At 50.6% G+C, this 16,743-nt stretch overlaps 1 protein-coding gene and 1 non-coding gene across 2 annotated transcripts in view; both read left to right on the forward strand.

Annotated features, from left to right (window-relative positions):
- The window catches only part of ITGAX (integrin subunit alpha X), a 29,417-nt gene extending 14,191 nt beyond the window's left edge, over nt 1-15,226 (forward strand). Inside the window, exons 7-31 of the mRNA XM_090277682.1 lie at nt 1,067-1,197; nt 1,314-1,459; nt 1,705-1,858; nt 2,151-2,301; nt 2,512-2,585; nt 2,753-2,882; nt 2,993-3,135; nt 3,311-3,451; nt 3,537-3,746; nt 6,679-6,809; nt 6,942-7,099; nt 7,238-7,392; nt 8,106-8,237; nt 8,325-8,398; nt 8,612-8,753; nt 10,735-10,851; nt 10,943-11,022; nt 11,125-11,208; nt 13,145-13,223; nt 13,334-13,441; nt 13,558-13,641; nt 13,826-13,939; nt 14,085-14,186; nt 14,456-14,566; nt 15,111-15,226. Coding sequence (XP_090133808.1) covers nt 1,067-1,197; nt 1,314-1,459; nt 1,705-1,858; nt 2,151-2,301; nt 2,512-2,585; nt 2,753-2,882; nt 2,993-3,135; nt 3,311-3,451; nt 3,537-3,746; nt 6,679-6,809; nt 6,942-7,099; nt 7,238-7,392; nt 8,106-8,237; nt 8,325-8,398; nt 8,612-8,753; nt 10,735-10,851; nt 10,943-11,022; nt 11,125-11,208; nt 13,145-13,223; nt 13,334-13,441; nt 13,558-13,641; nt 13,826-13,939; nt 14,085-14,186; nt 14,456-14,566; nt 15,111-15,164 — 3,005 coding nt within the window. The 3' untranslated portion in view covers nt 15,165-15,226. The remainder of the gene's footprint in view (nt 1-1,066; nt 1,198-1,313; nt 1,460-1,704; nt 1,859-2,150; nt 2,302-2,511; nt 2,586-2,752; nt 2,883-2,992; nt 3,136-3,310; nt 3,452-3,536; nt 3,747-6,678; nt 6,810-6,941; nt 7,100-7,237; nt 7,393-8,105; nt 8,238-8,324; nt 8,399-8,611; nt 8,754-10,734; nt 10,852-10,942; nt 11,023-11,124; nt 11,209-13,144; nt 13,224-13,333; nt 13,442-13,557; nt 13,642-13,825; nt 13,940-14,084; nt 14,187-14,455; nt 14,567-15,110) is intronic.
- Nucleotides 271-407, forward strand: LOC150009718 (U4 spliceosomal RNA). Its single transcript, XR_016511523.1, has one exon. It is a non-coding gene; the product is annotated as a U4 spliceosomal RNA (small nuclear RNA).
- Nucleotides 15,227-16,743: the final 1,517 nt, after the last annotated feature.

Here is a 16,743-nt window from a genome sequence, read left to right on the forward strand (position 1 = left end):
CATCTGGACACTGAATGAAGTGCCCCTTTCAGCACCTCCACGGTTCTACACTTCACCTGCATGCACTTTCATGAGGACATCCAAGACATCACTCTCTTTGGTGGGAGGCCTCTGGGGCAGAAAGGGGTACTGAGAGCTGGGAGGGCTTCCCTTCCTGAGGGCAGATTCTGTACTAACCTAGGAGGGGAGGGGAGACCTGTGTTTAAGCTGAGAACAAAATAGGGCCCATGTGTGGTGATCATGCAGGGTGACATTAAAATTATTTAACAAAGCTTTGCACAGTGGCAGTATTATTGCCAATGAGGTTTATCTGAGGCGCAATTATTGCTAACTGAAAACTTTTCCCAATACCCTGCCATGATGACTTGAAATATAGTTGGCAGTGGCAATTAAAAATTTTTTAAAGTTTTATTTATTTATTTTTAGATAGAAGGGAAAGGAGGGAGAAAGAGAGAGAGAGAAACATCGGTTGCTTCTTGCCTGATTTCTTACATGTCCCCAACTGGGGACCTGACCTGCAACCCAGGCATGTATCCTGACATGGAACTGAACCAATGACCTTTCAGTCCAGTGACCTTTCAGTCTGCAGGCCAACACTCAATCCACTGAGCCATACCAGTCAAGGCAGCAGTTGCAATTTTTGACAGTCTCTTTGGAGACTAAATTTTTTAAAAAGTTAACAGAAGTTCAGTTCAGCACTGACCAATGAGGAGAGACCCTGGCCAGGGACTGGAGCAGAGGGAGATGTTGTGGAAAGGGATGTGGTGGGGCCCTGGGGAGGGATACAGACCACTGAGGTAGCAGGGGTGAGCAGATTCTTACCATCTGGATTGGAGGAACTTGTTAAAAAAAAATCAACCAAGCTGGCTGAGCAAGTGTGAACAGCTGTGAACAGCTGATTCACAGATGTAGCCTCTTCAGAGATTTCAGGAGACCTAGGGACCCTGTTCTGGGCAGGGGTTAAGGAAGCCCCTGGGGATGAAGGGGTGAGTTCTTGTCACCAGAAGGCTGAGGCCCTGGGTTCTGGGGGTGTCCCTCAGAGGACCAATGCCACCTCCTTCCCCAGAGTGCCCAAGGCAGGAGCATGACATCGTTTTCCTGATTGACGGCTCAAGCAGCATTTCTTCCAGCAATTTTGTCAAGATGCTGAGCTTTGTGAAGGCTGTGATGAGCCAGTTCCAGAGACCCAGCACCCAGGTGTGTCCTTGGGGCAGGGAAGGCAATTGTGCCAGGCCCGCTGGGGGAGCTTGTAAGAGGCGCGCTGGAGGTTCTGGTGGAGTGGCCTTGGTGCCAGCCCCCCGCGCTTCTCCCAGTTCTCCCTCATGCAGTTCTCCCAAGTCTTCCAGATTCAATTCACTTTCAAAGACTTCATGTACAACACAGACCCACTAGGACTGTTGGATTCTGTGCATCAGCTGGGCGGGTACACTCACACGGCCACAGCCATCCTGAAGGTCATGTGAGTCCTGATTTCTTTCAGGTCCTTCCCCAGAATGTCTGGTCTTCCTCTGAGCCTCATCTGTCTCCACGGAAAAGGGACAGATGGGACTGATTTTCCACCTGTGGTCTCCTCACCAAGTCGGGGGGCCTCTGGACAGGACCAGTTCCTCCCAGAGGAAGGGTCACCTCTTCCTGCTCACAAAGGCATCGGGGGCTGACAGCAGCTCTGTTCAAGGGCCTCTGAACCCTCTTCTTCCCCGACAGAAACCAACTATTCAGTGCCTCAAACGGGGCCCGAAAGTATGCCTCCAAGATCCTCATTGTCATCACTGATGGGCAGAAACAAGGCGACCCTCTGAGTTATCAGAATGTCATCCCCATGGCTGAAGAAGCAGGCGTCATCCGCTATGCGGTTGGGGTAGGAGGGGATGCCCTCCTACAGCTTCCTCTTAAAGCAACTTCCCTCTCAAAGAAAGAAACCCCCAGCTCTCTTGGCTTCTACTACATTCAGGATAAAAACTGTTTTAGCCTGGGGAACCTGTTTCTTTTCCCTAAACTCCTTGCTATTTTCTGAGCCTCATTTTTCTCTCCCGTGCACTGGGTGTAATAATATTGACCTTGCAGTGTTATTGGAGGACATCAGTACCCAGGGAAAGGTAGGCATATCAGGTTTGTGACTATTTTCACTGAATTGGTTTTGTTTGGGACAGGTGGGATCGGCATTTCGAAAGACACATTCCTGGAGAGAACTGAACAGCATTGCTTCGATGCCCTCCAGTGAACATATATTTAAAGTGGAGAACTTCGATGCTTTGAGAGACATTCAAAACCAACTAAAAGAGAAGATCTTTGCCATTGAGGGTAAGTCAGAGAGGGAACTACTCACTTCAGAAGCCCTCATTTCATTCCATAAGTGCCTTTCCTTCTTGAACCTGGATCTCCAGGTCATTGACACCAATCCCCTACTATGGATATGGGTCTCCAACATTAGATCCTCTTAAAGCTGAGGTGTCTTCAGACTGGGCAAAGCCAGTATTCCCCCCGGAACCCAAGTATCATGGCTTCCCCTAGGTACACAGACAATAAGCAGTAGTTCCTTCGAATTGGAGATGTCCCAGGAGGGCTTCAGCGCTGTGTTCACACCTGTGAGTGGGGTCCCTTTGAAACCACTAATGTAAGATGAGAAAAAGCAGGGAGGAGAGAAGGCGAGGGTGGATGTCGGATGAGTGAGTGGAATTGGTAGCGGGCATTGCTTTGGAATTGCTGTCTCTTCTCACTCCCCCTGCTCAATCACAGGCTCCTTTCTTCCCAGGATGGGCCAGTTCTGGGGGCTGTGGGAAGCTTCAGCTGGTCGGGTGGTGCCTTCCTGTACCCCCCAAACATGAGCCCCACCTTCATCAACATGTCTCAGGAGAATGTGGACATGAGGGACTCTTACCTGGGTGAGCAAAGGCTTTGGTGGTGAGGACAGGTGGGAGGTGAGCTGCCTGGGAGGGGCAGGAGCCTGGGTGGCAGGAGAGGGGGCTTTTGTGCTGAGGCCTGGCCCCCTCAGGTTACGCCACCGAGCTGTCCCTTTGGAAGGGGGTTCAGAGCTTGGTCCTGGGGGCCCCCCGCCATCAGCACACCGGGAAGGTTGTCATCTTCACCCAGGCGTCCGGGCAATGGAGGCCGAAGGCTGAAGTCACAGGGACCCAGGTTGGGTGTACAGGAACGTGCGGGTGGCAGGGTCTCCAAGGGTAGAGAGGGAGGAGATGAAGGAGTTTGGGGCTTGTAGGGGGAGGTTTCTGATGCCTGGGAAGAGGCTGAACCTGCCCCAAAAGGGTGCCCCTCTGCCGGGGGCAGACAGGTGACTTCAGGCTCTGCCCTGCAGATTGGCTCCTACTTCGGGGCCTCCCTCTGCTCCGTGGATGTGGACAGAGATGGCAGCTCCGACCTGGTCCTCATCGGGGCTCCCCATTACTACGAGCCGACCCGGGGGGGCCAGGTGTCGGTGTGCCCCTTGCCCCGGGGGGTGAGTGGCTGGTGACGAGACGTGGGCTGGCTGTGGGGTGGAGGGGCTGCCCAGGCTGGGAACTGACGCTGGTTTTGTTCTGCAGAGAGCTAGGTGGCGGTGTGAGGTCATTCTCTGTGGGGAGCAGGGACACCCCTGGGGCCGCTTTGGGGCAGCCCTGACCGTGCTGGGAGATGTGAACGGGGACAAGCTGACAGACGTGGCCATCGGGGCCCCGGGAGAACAGGAGAACCAGGGTGCAGTCTACCTGTTTCATGGAGCCTCAGGACTGGGCATCAGCCCTTCCCACAGCCAGGTGAGGCCCCGCTGCAGATCCTGTCACTACAACAACCTTCTCCTGCTTCTGCCAGCCTTCCACGCTGCCACCTAGAAGATTCTCTGTTACCACGTCTTGCCTCCTTTGCCCACTACTGGATATCTTATTGGCGGCAAGCAAGCAAAATCTGTGGGATTCTAGAAATAGAAATACTGACTGGTACATCCTCTGCTTTGTACAGATACTTGATAGTTGAGTAGGTTCTCCACCCAGGGCTTTTAATCCCCCCGCAGCTTTACCAGGTACACTGGCCGGGCATTAGCAAACCCATTTTAGAGAGAAAATCTGAGGCCTAGAGTAGATAAGTGACTTGACTTGCCCCAGGTTTATAGTGGATCAGGAATGGTGATGGAGGGTTCCAGTCTCCTGACTTCTAACGCACTGCCCAGTCTCTTGGCGGCTCCCTGTTGCCAATCATTTTAGGTCCGGATGCTGAGTCTGCCTGTCCACTCACCCCTGCATGTCCCTGGATGCTACACGACTGCATTCCCCACTGCCATCAATAAGTCTGCCAAACACCCATCTAGGCAGCAGCCTTCACCCAGTGGGGCAGGGTTGCCTGAGAAGAGAGGGCTGCTTCCCTTGGAAAAGTCAAGGAAGCCCCAATTAAATCATAGGCAAAGGACCTGAGTAGACATTTCTCCAAAGATGATATACAAAGGACTGAGGTGCACATGGAAAGATGGTGAACATCACTGGTCGTCAGTCTTGAGCAAATTAAAACCACAACGAGACACCCCTCACACCCACTAGGATGGCTAGAATAAAAACGACAGGTAATAACAAGGTGGGGAGGCGGGAAGGTGGCGCCCTCATACACCGCTAGTGGGAACGCGAAACAGCGCAGCTGCTTTGGAAAACAGTCCTCAAAAGGTTAAACGTTGGAGTTACCGTATGACCCAGCAATCCCACCCAAGAGAAGTGAGAACATATGTTCACACCAAAAGTTACACACAGGTGTCCATAGTAGCATTATGCATAAAAACCGAAGGTGGAAACTCCCCAAATGTCCATCAACTAAGGCGGTATAGCCATACGATGGAATATTATGCAGCTGGGAAAAGGAATGAAGGACTGACAGGTGCTACAATATGAATGAAACTTGAAACTATTCAGCTGAGAGAAAGAAGCCAGGAACAAAAGGCCACTTATTGAAGATTCCATTTATAATAGATCTGCAGGCTAGGCCAATCCCAAGAGACAGGAAGTAGGTTAGTGGTTGTCAGGGGCTGGCGGTGGAAGGAAACGAGGGGCAAAGGGGTGACTGCTAAAGAGTAAGAGGGCCTTTTGGGTGATGAAAATGCTCTAAAGCTGATTTGTTGATGGTTGTATAACTCTGTGAGCTTCCTGAGTTGTCAACATTAAAAGGGTAAATTGTACAGTATGTGAATTGTATCTCAAAAAGTTGTTAGAAAAAGAGTCAGAGGAGATCGCTGAAGTTCTGTCACTTCCCAGCTGTGTGATCTTGGTCATTACTCACGTGTCTGTGCTGAGTTTCCTCTTCTGTACAATGGTGGTAGTAACAAACCTTGTCAGGCTGCTGCTGTGGGGATTAAATTAGTTAGTACATGTGCGTATGTATAGTACGTATATAGCACACATATACATATGGGCCTGGCACATAATAGGTGTTACATTATACCCAATTCCTGTTGCCACAGTTTAACAACTGAATGGGGTTTGAAAGAACTGGGAACTATAAGAAGAGGGTGAAAGGCTTTGTTGAGGATCGTGAGAGTCCACCTGTTGCCATGAAACTCCATTCAGTTCACACTAAATTCTGTAACTTCCCCTTGCTGCAGGGGCTAAGAGGCCCTTGATTGCTGATACCTCTAGGGTTATACCTACAAGGCCTGATTCCAGGAGAAGGCCTTTCCAGATCCACATCAGTCATGGTCTTCCTTCTGGACTCCAAGACGTATCTCACCGCACACTTGACTGGGAAAGTTTTGCCTTGTTCCCCAGGAACCCACGCATCAACGTGAGGACTGCTGGTGAAATCAGTTTTCCTGAGGGCCAGGCCGTTTGACTGCATCTGCGCTGTTTCTACGCCCCTTTTCCTCTCTATACTCCCTTGGTAATTGGTACATTGCTCTTTCATTCTATTATTACTGCTCTTAAAGCCTGCCAGTCCCAACAGTGCCCAAAGATTTATAGGACACGTCTCTGCAAGGGATTGCTCCTTACATGAACTATGGAAATAAAGGAGAAGGGACCCACAGGTGAGGCAGGGTCCCTCAGCACAGGACCTGTGTTTGGGAGTAGCCGCTCCCCATTCGAACTTGATCCTTCCTTGTCCTCCAAGGAGACTGGGAGCAACGAGGGGCCTTGGGAACGGAGTTGGAGGATCAGACTTCGGGTCTGGAGGTTGCCTTTTCAAGGCTGTGTGGCATAGGCATCGTCTGCCAGGAGGAAGGTGGGACTGAGGTCCCTTTCAGCACTAATACTCATCATCATCAGTCATTGACTAGTGACCCTATTGCAGGTGCTGTTCTCAGAACTATATGAGTTAATTCACTTGCTACTTACAGCTAAACTACGGCAGTGTTACCTCCATGTGAAAGATGAGGAAAATGAGGCACAGAAAGGTTGAATCCAGGTCCAAGGTCTCAGGGCTCATAGGTGGAGGAGCCAGAATTGGAACCTGAGACTAGATGAATGAGTCAATGAAATTCAGGTCACCAGGCCAGTCTTTCAATCCCCACTTCTTCATCTGTGTCTTAGGAATCTTTCGTTTTCTCTCAGTGTCATTGCCACGCCCCACCTCCTCTTTTTCAGGAACTTCTGGTGACAGCTTTTCACCACTCAGCCCTCCCGTCTCCCACATTTCTACTTCCCCATTCCCCTCTCCGCTGATTTCTAACTTGTTTCTCTCACCCCCAAACTGGCTTGTCTTTCCTTCTCTGTCCAGAGGATCGCCGGGTCCCAGTTCTCCCCTAGACTCCAGCATTTCGGGCAGGCACTGAGTGGGGGTCAAGATCTCACCCTCGACGGACTTGTGGACCTGGCCGTGGGAGCCCAGGGGCACGCCCTGCTGCTCAGGTAAGAACAGCCTTCCCCAGACACTCCCCAGAGGGTCCCCTGGTCCACCTAGGACACCAGTCTCCTTGCCCCCATCCCAGGTCACCCTCCTGAGACCAAGGGCTTGTCCTCAGCTCAGCACTCTGCCCACAGGACGAGGCCTGTGCTGAGGGTGTGGACGAGCATCTACATAACACCTGCAGAGATTGCTAGGCCTGTGTACGAGTGTCGGGAGCACACGTCCTCTGTCCAGGAACTGGGCGATGCCAATGTCTGCCTTCACGTTTACGGAGGTCCCGACAACAAGCTGGGTGAGGCCTCTCTGACTCAGGACAACCTGACCCCACGAGTCCTTCAGCTGAGGACCCCTGTCTCCTGCCTTGCCCTTTTGGCCACCTGGCGAGTTCCTGTTTCTCTCAGCCCTCCCCATCCCCTACTTTCCTCTATAGGTGACCTCCAAAGCTCTGTGACCTTTGACTTGACCCTTGACCCTGGCCATCTGAATCCCCGTGCCATTTTCAAGGAGACGAACACTCGGAGTCTCACTCGTGTCAGAGTTCTTGGGCTGAGACGGCACTGCGAGGATGTGAAGTTACTCCTCCCGGTGAGGGGCCTCGGAGTCCTGGGGCTGGGGGCGGTTCGGAGGCTGGCAGTGGGCTGGGCAGGGAAAGAGCAAGGTGTGTTCTGGTCCTTGCGCTGGCTCAGTGCCAGCATGGCACCTGCGTGCGGGAGGGGCTTCACACTCTAGCCCGATGAGTGAGCAGATTAGTAGGTGAATGAATGAATATATGGATGGGTTGGCCGAAACTGCCGGGAATGACACAGCTGGTTTCAGAAGAGCGTGGCTGCGTCAGAGAGCTGCGGGGCCATGGCTGAGCTTCTTCTATTGACAGAATACAGACTCTGTCCACGGTGCCAGGGACACAGCAGTGGATAAAACAGTCCATGGCCAGAGGGAGTGCTGGAGAAACAGCAAACACAACTGAGTTTCTAGACAACAAGAGTCAGGTAGCGATGAATGCTAGGAAGAAAGAAGAAGCCAGGGAGAGGAGGGAGGGGTGTTCAGAGGCCTCTAGGAGCCAGTGAAGTCTGAGAAGACCCTCAATAGACTGAGCCTGTGGGAGGCTGGGGGAAGGGGAGTCGAGGCAGAGGACCACCACAGCAGAGGGTCCTCAGGACAGAATCAGCAATGAGTGTTTAACAAGTGCAGGTGGGTATCACTGATACCCCACTTTACAGGTGAGGAGATGGGACACAGCTAGTGATCATGAGGGTGCCTTCCGTAGCCACCTGCTCTCTTCAATGTCTGACTTCTAGGCTTGTGTGGAGGACTCGGTGACCCCCATCACCTTGCGTCTCAATTTCTCCCTGGTGGGCATTCCCATCCCTTCCTTTGGAAACCTCCAGCCTATGCTGGCTGTGGATGCTTCCAGATACTACACGGCCTCTGTGAGTCCTGGTGTTGGGGTCTTCAGGAGGGAGTGGAGGTGTGGAGTCCAGACCCTGGAGAAAACCTTGCTTTGCCTTCCCTCTCAGCTCCCCTTTGAGAAGAACTGTGGAGCTGACCATGTCTGCCAGGATGACCTTGGCATCTCCTTCAGTTTCTCAGGGTGAGCTTCCACCTCCATAGACCTGTTCTGGTCTCCCAGTGCCCCTCCTGGAATCCAGAGCTCCTGTGTGGCTGTCGCTAACGTTTCTATCCTGTGCTCAGAAAAGCAGACACCCTACCCCCGTGTCTTCCTACCTCCACCCTCTGTGTGTCACCCCAGACCATTTCCGGCCCCAGGCACAGAACTATCCCCTGCCCTCTACCCCAACACTAGCTTGAAGACCCTGGTGGTGGGGAGTCACCTGGAGCTGAACGTGGAAGTGAAAGTGTGGAATGATGGTGAGGACTCCTATGGAACCACAGTCACCTTCTCCTACCCACCAGGGCTTTCTTATCGACGCGCGGCGGGGAGCCAGGTACTATTCCCTCTGGGGGAGGAAGCAGCTTATGCCTGGGGATCAGCAGGGACTCCTGTGCTGGGTTCAAAGCTCAGGCTGGGGCTGCCATTGCTTAGCAGCCTCTCAAAAACCAGGAGGTCTGGGCTGATCGCGGTTGGACACACATGGCTGTGCTGTCTGGGGCTTGCCTCAGCTCGTCTTGTGTTCGGCTCTGGGAGTCACATTTTTAAGGACGCTGAGCATTAGGAATGAGTTCCTAGAAGGCCGCTAATGTAGACAGAGAGGGGACCATGCCTTAAATTTCTTCATATTCCACATCATATCAATAGTCTTTGTTTAAAGGGAAACATATCTTGGCCTTCAAGCATTTTTAAACACTGTCCTGTTAAATGTATTGGTTCCTCTAGATCACGTCTTGGCATACTTTCTCTATAAAGGGCTAGAAAGTAAATATTTCGGCTTTGTGGGCCATACAGTGTCTCTCACGTCTACTCAGTTCTGCTGCTGTGGAGTGAAGGCAGCCATTGACAGTATTAATGAATGCACGTGGCTGTGTTCCGATAAAAAACCACATCTATAAAAATCGGTGGTGGGCTATCATTTGGTGATTTTGTTCTAGAAGACAGATTCAGGACCATGGCAGTCAAAGCAAAACAGATTTTTAGCAAAGCTTTTATGAAAAATGTTAAAATTTCCAAAAGTAGAGAATAGATCAACAAACCTCTCCAAAGCTGTTCACCCAGTTCATCCATTATGGACATTTTGCTACAGATATTTCATCTGGCTTTCCCCCCTCATTTCTGAAGTATTTTAAGATAAATCCCAGGCATCATGTCACTCCTCCCTATTTCACCCTATCGCTCTGGACAGTCCCCACTTCCTACATGACACAAGGCCAACATCACACCCATTGAGATGAACTATTCATTGGTATTTAGACCATAATAAAACTTCTTTAATGGACTCAAAATATCTTTCACACATGATTTATTTGAACCAGTATGTGAACTAGGTCTACACGTTGCATTTTTGGTTGGTCTCTTGTGTCTCTCTGTGGCTAGTATTACCAAAGGGATCATACTTTGGTTAACATTGGAAGGACTCTCCCAGAAATGGCAAGATGCAGCTGCATGAGGGGTGACTGCACCGTCATTGAAAGTACTCCTAGACATATCACCCAAATGCAACAAGTGGAGCTCTGTTGGATATTTACTTTAAAAATGAGCTGTAAAATAGCAGTTTAGGAGACAAAGTAAGGAAGAGTGAACATGACCTGGATATCAGCTGATATTAAGGACTTACTGTTAATTTTGCTGGGTGTGATTTGTTGAGTCTTGTGGTTATGTTAAGGAAAAAAAAAAAAAGCCTTATCTGTTCGTGGTATACATCGACGTATTTGTGGATAAAATGACGAGATATTCAAAATGTGCTTTAAATTGTCCAGAAAAAAGAAAGTTGGAAGCAGCTGAATAAAACGAAAGTAGAGCCCTGACCAGTGTGGCTCAGTGGGGTGGGTGTCATCCTACAAGGCAAAAGGTCGCTGGTTTGGTTCCTGGTCAGGGCACGTGCCTGGGAGTTCAGTCCCCAGTCAGGGTGCATATGAGAAGCAGCCAACCGATGTGTCTCTCCCTCTCCTTCTCCTTCCCTTCCCCTCTTCCGAACTACTTGATTAATTAATTAAAAAAAGAAAAGTGAAAAAATGTTGGTGATTATTGCTGAGGGAGGGTACATGGGGGTTGATCTATCTAGCCTCTCTGCTTTTGAGTATGTTTGAAACTATTCACTATAGAAAGCCTTTTAGAAATATCAACAAATCAAAAGGGGGGAAACTTGATAAATCTGTGATTTCTACATGAGGAAGAAGTTTGACCAGATAGTATGTAAGGATTTTTTAAAAACGTAACCTTCGAGTGGATTCCAGGAAACTGTCACCACTCTATGGAGTCTCTTTGGACACTAACAAATGCTCACCTGGCTTTTTTCACCTGCCCTTGCTTAGAGCCAGCTGCATCCACGCTTCCTGCACCTGACCTGTGACAGCGCCCCAGCAGCAAGCCAGGACACCTGGAGCACCCGCTGCAGCTTCAAACACCTCATCTTCCGCGAGGGTGCTCAGGTCAGCTTTATCTCCTACTTGGCTGCCCCTACCCAGTCTCACTGCTCGGTGACCTCTCCGCGCCCAACCCCTGTGCCTGCCTCTTCCTCAGATCACCTTCATGGCCACCTTTGACGTCTCCCCCAAGGCCATGCTGGGAGACTGCCTGCTTCTGATGGCCAATGTGAGCAGGTGAGCAGGACCAGGTGAGCAGGGCCAGGCTCGGGGCAACGCCACCTCGAGCCCAGCCCCCGCTTCAGGAGCACTTGGCAACGGCTCCTCCTCTTTCTCCAGTGAGAATAACACACCTAGGACCAGCAAGACCACCTCCCAGCTGGAACTCCCGGTGAAGTATGCCGTCTACACTGTGATCAGCAGGTGCCAAACCAAGACCTGAAAAGGGCTCTTCTCCATCATTCTGATGGGGCCCTGGGAGAGTCTCAGGCCCTGCAGCCACTGAACATCTGGGATATTTAGGTTTCATCACTACCATTTCCATCATTAGATGATAACTGCCAGTACCACTTATTAGTCAATCTTTGAGTGTCTATAGTGGGCGAGCTACGACAATATAGTGTGATGTTAACATTACACTGTACATGTAATAGAGGTTACAGGTCTCAGAAGGCTTTCTCCAGAGCCCCACGATTGTCCTGGATTCCATAAGACACGTGAGAAATGTCTCTGTCTTCAAGGTTTTACAGCCTTATTGAGGAGCAAGGTTATCCTGATCTAAAGCAAAATCTTACCAAGGGCCTCTCTGTTGTCCTGCAGCCTGAGGCTATGTAAGTTTCTAAGAGGCGGGTAGGGTCACCTATCAGGGGAAACCTCAGCTAAATGTTGAAGGGTTCTGTGGCATTGGGCTTGGGCCTGGGCTTTAGGGTGGGGCAGTTCTTCTTTGCAAGGAACAGATTTACAACTTGCAGGGCTTTTAGAGCCCCATTTTCCTCCCCCCTTTCCCAGTCTCCTTTGGAAGGATAGGGAGAAAACCTGCCGGCTTTTGAGGTGAGGTGTCAAGGAAAAGCTTAAAATGCTGCCCAAGGCAGGGTAGATGAGATGTTTGAAACTAGGAGTCAAGTCAAATGTTTGAGCAGACACCCTTCTAGCATGTGGTGTTTCAGGAACAGTGATGTGGTTGTTTCCATAAACGTATTTGACATGAGCTAAGATTTATTGAGCCTCTATCACGTGTAATCAAATCCAGACACAAACCCCTGTCCTTGTGGGATGTCTGCACTTGTGAGATGTAATAGGCCCATGTGACTTAGCCTGGATGTAATCCCCCACTGCTTCCACACATGTACCTCCTTGGATGTCCTCCTGCTGCCCAGAGCTCCACACCATCGTTCACACCTGCACACTGGGCTCTCTCAGCAGCCCAGCCAGCTTCATGCTCTGAGCTTGTCTGCGGGAGCCTGCACGGGGGTTAGCACACTTTGCAGGGCACTCACAGGTAGAGCACACAATGTCTAAGCATGTGTGGCCCTACGGCTCAGCTGTCCTCTGCAGATGTGACTCTATGGGAAGGGGCACTCAGTGGGGCCCCCAGGATGAGACTGGGGCATTGAGGGGGAGCCCCTTGGCAGAGCAGGGATGCGACTTCAGAGTAGGAATGGTAGTCGAGAATTTGAACTGTGCAGGCAACGGACGGGTACCTAAGGAGCGAGGGAGAGGGGCAGAACTGGAATCAGCATTCATGTGAGGGGCCAGGTTGACCACTGGGTCTCCAGGCACGGGCCTCGGCGGGCCTGAGGAGGCATCGTTACATGGGACTCAGTGAAGAACCCACTGTGGGTTCTTTCCCACCTCTAAGCCCCAGGTCCAGAAAAGCCAAGGAGACAGCAGAGAAGGGCCCCAAGGAAGGCCCATGGGAGACCAGACAGGCACAGTGACCAGCAAACATTTGTCAACAGTGTTAGCCTGAGTCTCCCCAAACCTGTGCCGTGTCCCACATGCCTAGCCACAGCCTCCATGCCCATGAAGGCCTGGAAGGTAAACTGAGGCATGGAGAGGACAGGCCCTGGCTGCCACTCCCCCAGTGATTCAGTGGCATAACTCTCAGTCCCTTTCACTGCACCCCCTGCCCAACCCCACCTTGGCAGTTTCCTCAGTGGCAGTTTCTGCAAGCACCTTGCACCCAGCTAAAGCCCAGCCTTGTTCCCCAAATCCTCCCATTACTCCAGGTCAGCCACAGGCCTCACTCCAGGGTACCCCAAGACCCCACTGACCACCTGTCCTGCTGTGCTCTAAGCCACAGCCTCCTCGGGAGGCCTCCATAGAACTTCAGACCCACCCATGCCTCTTGTCCCCCCAGCCATGAAGAATCCACCAAGTACCTCAATTTCTCGGCCTCAGAGGAGAAGGGAAGCGCTGTGGCCCAGCACAGATACCAGGCGAGTGACGGCGGTGCAGGAGCATGGGCTGCGGCAGTGGCCCAGGAGCTCGAGATTAGGGAGGGGTGTGGGATTTGGTGTGGTCTTTGCCCTCACTGCCCTCTGTGCAGGTGAACAACCTGGGACAGAGGGACCTGCCTGTCAGCATCAACTTCTTGGTGCCTGTGGAGCTGAACCAGGTGACTGTGTGGACAGGGCTGAACATCGTCCACCCCCAGGTACTTAAGGGCCGTGTGCGACTCCTTCACTAATGCCTTTTTCTAGATTTCTTGTGTCCCTCACGAATCTCTCTCTGGTGACCCCACTGAGATGCTTGCTCTCTGTGTCTTCCTAGAACCCATCTATTCAGTGCTCTTCAGAGAGAACAGTGCCCACAGAGTCCAACTTCCTGGCCCGCATTCAGAAGAACAGCGTGCTGGTGAGCAGGGCTCTGGCTGTCTCCCTCTTTCAGCCGCACATCAGAGGAGTTTAACTCAGGAATGCGTGTGACAGTCAGATGCATGTCTGCTGAACAACTCTCCTGAATTCAGACGTGGCTGCTCCCCTGTCTTCTGCCTTCTCACCCATCTCTCTCTGGCCTGATGCTACTTCTCGGTCCCTAGGACTGCTCCATTGCTGACTGCCTGAGGTTCCGCTGTGACATCCCCTCCTTCGGCATCCAGGAGGAACTTGACTTCACCCTGAAGGGCAACCTCAGCTTCAGCTGGGTCAGCCAGGTGTGCAGGCCCAACAAGCACAGTCCCGCCCCCAGACGCAGGTGGTGCCCGATATGTCTGTGCCTGTCCTCCATCAAGCTAGGGCATTTCTTTGACTCTGAGCTCTCCCCAGAGCAGTTCCCCGCTCTCCTGCTCTCTCTTGCAGACATTGCAGAAGAAAGTATCGCTCGTGAGTGTGGCTGAAATCACGTTCAACAGATCTGTGTACTCCCAGCTTCCAGGACAAGAGGCATTTTTGAGAGCCCAGGTAGTGACTGTGTGGTAGACAGTAGCCGGGTTGGTGAGAGGGCTTCTGACGCTAAATCTGTGATGCTGGGTCGGGGCCTCACAAGCCTGGAGGGAGGGAGGGTGAAGGTCCCTAGGCAGGACAGTTGCCCCTAAACCCATGAGTGCTTCTGTATTTCACCTCTTGGAGTTTGGCCTGGGGAAGCAGGGGAGATTGTTAAAGGTTAGAGAACCTAGGTGGAGTCTGGGACAGCCAGAGGCTTGATCTTGGTGCGATCACCTTCACTCCAGATGAAGATGGTGCTGGAGAAGCATGAGGTCCACAATCCCACGCCCCTCATTGTGGGCAGCTCTGTGGGAGGACTACTGCTGCTGGCTCTCCTCACAGCGCTGCTGCACAAGGTGAGCATTTTCATCCTATTCTTGCCAGCACCAGCATTTGATCTCACTCTTTACTCTATAAGAAAGAGCTCACCTTGGAATAGGGCACACATTCTTACTAAGTTACGGCACGTGGGAGATCAGCGATGGCATTAGCAGTGCTCACCAGTCCCCCATGTTCATGCCTTCCTGTCTGATTTTCAAGTCTCCTCGAGTCTCTCCCTTTTTTTCCCACTCTTCTCTGCCTTTTTACATGTTTCCCTTGACAGCAAATTAAAACATTAAAAAGCACCACCCTGGATTTGGTGTTGACACCACCATCAATTCTTTCTGTAACTGCAGGCAAGTGCCCGGTCTGTGCTGGGTCTTGGTTTCTCATTCTTAAACTAATTCTACCCGGCTCACAGACTGTGTAAAGTCTAAATGTAACAATGCACATAAAATTATTACTGCACTGCTTGAACATAGTAGGTGTTCTAAAATGGTGACTCCTTCCCCTTCTCCATAATCTCTTTTCCCCTCTTCCAGTGGACTTTCTGACTTTCCTCTCCTTCCTCCTCTACAGGTTGGCTTCTTCAGACGTCAGTACAAAGAGATGATGCAGGAAGCAAATGAATAAACTGTCCCAGATAATGGGACATCAGACCCACAAGTTGGCCAATAAAAACCTACCTCCTGCTTTCTTTTGCACCTGCTCTGCCTTGAGAGGTTTCCTGACCCTTTTAATCTTACCCACATTAGGCTTGAGGGAGAAAAATGTTCCACACAAGGAAGGCTGGGCTCAGGCTGCTTTCTCTCTTTGGGAAGATTCAGTTTATTTACAGAAAGTGTCTTACCTGGGAAGAGCCTTTTGTCTTGTCAAGGTTCCAAATGGCAACTCTAGGACAGATTCCTTGCTATGCCCCTACCCACAGAGCACTTGACTTGAAATTTCTACCTGGATATACATGGATAATCAATCGTCTCAGGCTCCATTCTCCCTTCCTTCACTAGCCACCAATAATCTTTCTAAAATACAGTACTGAACAAGCCACTCCTCACCCATCTTCAGTGGCTCCCCATCAATGACAGGATAACATCTGAACTATTCAGCTTGATGTTAAGAATCCATTTCCATTTCCAAAAAATGGGCTTTGGAGCGCACAGTATGAGAAGTTCTGTGCCTTTCTGTCATCCTTATTTCCAGTAAAATACTGTCAGAATCTGCTCTTAGCTTTGTCTTGGGAATCTCAGTCCAGATTTCCCAAATGGAGTTGGGAATAAAATGCCTTCACATTAGAATTTGTGAACTTGGCTTCCAGCATTGCTTGGCATTGCCGGCCACAAGGGAAGCGTGGCTCCTTTGCTGAGGAACATTGCCCCAATGCCACTTTGGCTCATAGCTTCAGGCTCTCTCAGAGATGAAAAGAGGCTCAGACCACCTGCACTTTTTTTTTTTTTTAATATGCTTTATTTATTATGCTGTTACAGTTGTCCCAATTCCTCTTCCCTTTGTTCCCCTCCAACCAGTGACTCCCCTCCCTCTAGTTACCCCCCGCCCCCACTTAGTCCATGCCCATTAGTTGTGCACATAGTTCTTCTCAACATCTTCCTATCTACTCCATTCCCTCCTACTATGCTTCTTAATTCCTGTACCACCTCCCTCCCTCTCCCCCTTCTCCCTCCCTGCTGACCTCCCCCCTATATGTTCCCCATACCTATAATTCTTTTCCCACTCTTGTTGCCTACTTAGTTTGCCTTTGTTTCAGTTCCCTAGCTTCTGTTGTTGGTTGTTGTGATGTAGTTTTCATTTTAATGTTCATAGTTTTGATCCTCCTTCTCCTAAACAAGTCCCTTTAACATGTCATATAATAGTGGTTTGGATCTGATGAACTCCTTCAGTTTTACTTTGTCCTGGAAGCACGTTCTTTGCCCTTCTATTCTAAATGACAGCTTTGCTGGATAGAGTATTCATGGCTGTAGGTTTTTGATTTTCATTACTTTGAATATTTCTTGCCAGTCCCTTCTTGCCTGCAGAATTTCTTTTGAGAAATTCGCTGATAGTCTTATTTGGACCCCTTTGCATGTAATTCTCTTCTTCTCTCTTGCTGCTTTTAAGATTCTCTCTTTATTCTTAATTTCTGACATTTTGATTATAATGTGTCTTGGTGTGATTCTCCCTGGGTCCAGTTTTTTTGGAACTCTCTGTGCTTCCTAGA

The sequence above is a fragment of the Furipterus horrens genome, unplaced genomic scaffold (assembly GCF_987537825.1).
Source record: "Furipterus horrens unplaced genomic scaffold, mFurHor1.1.pri manual_scaffold_5, whole genome shotgun sequence".
Classification (NCBI taxonomy): domain Eukaryota; kingdom Metazoa; phylum Chordata; class Mammalia; order Chiroptera; family Furipteridae; genus Furipterus; species Furipterus horrens.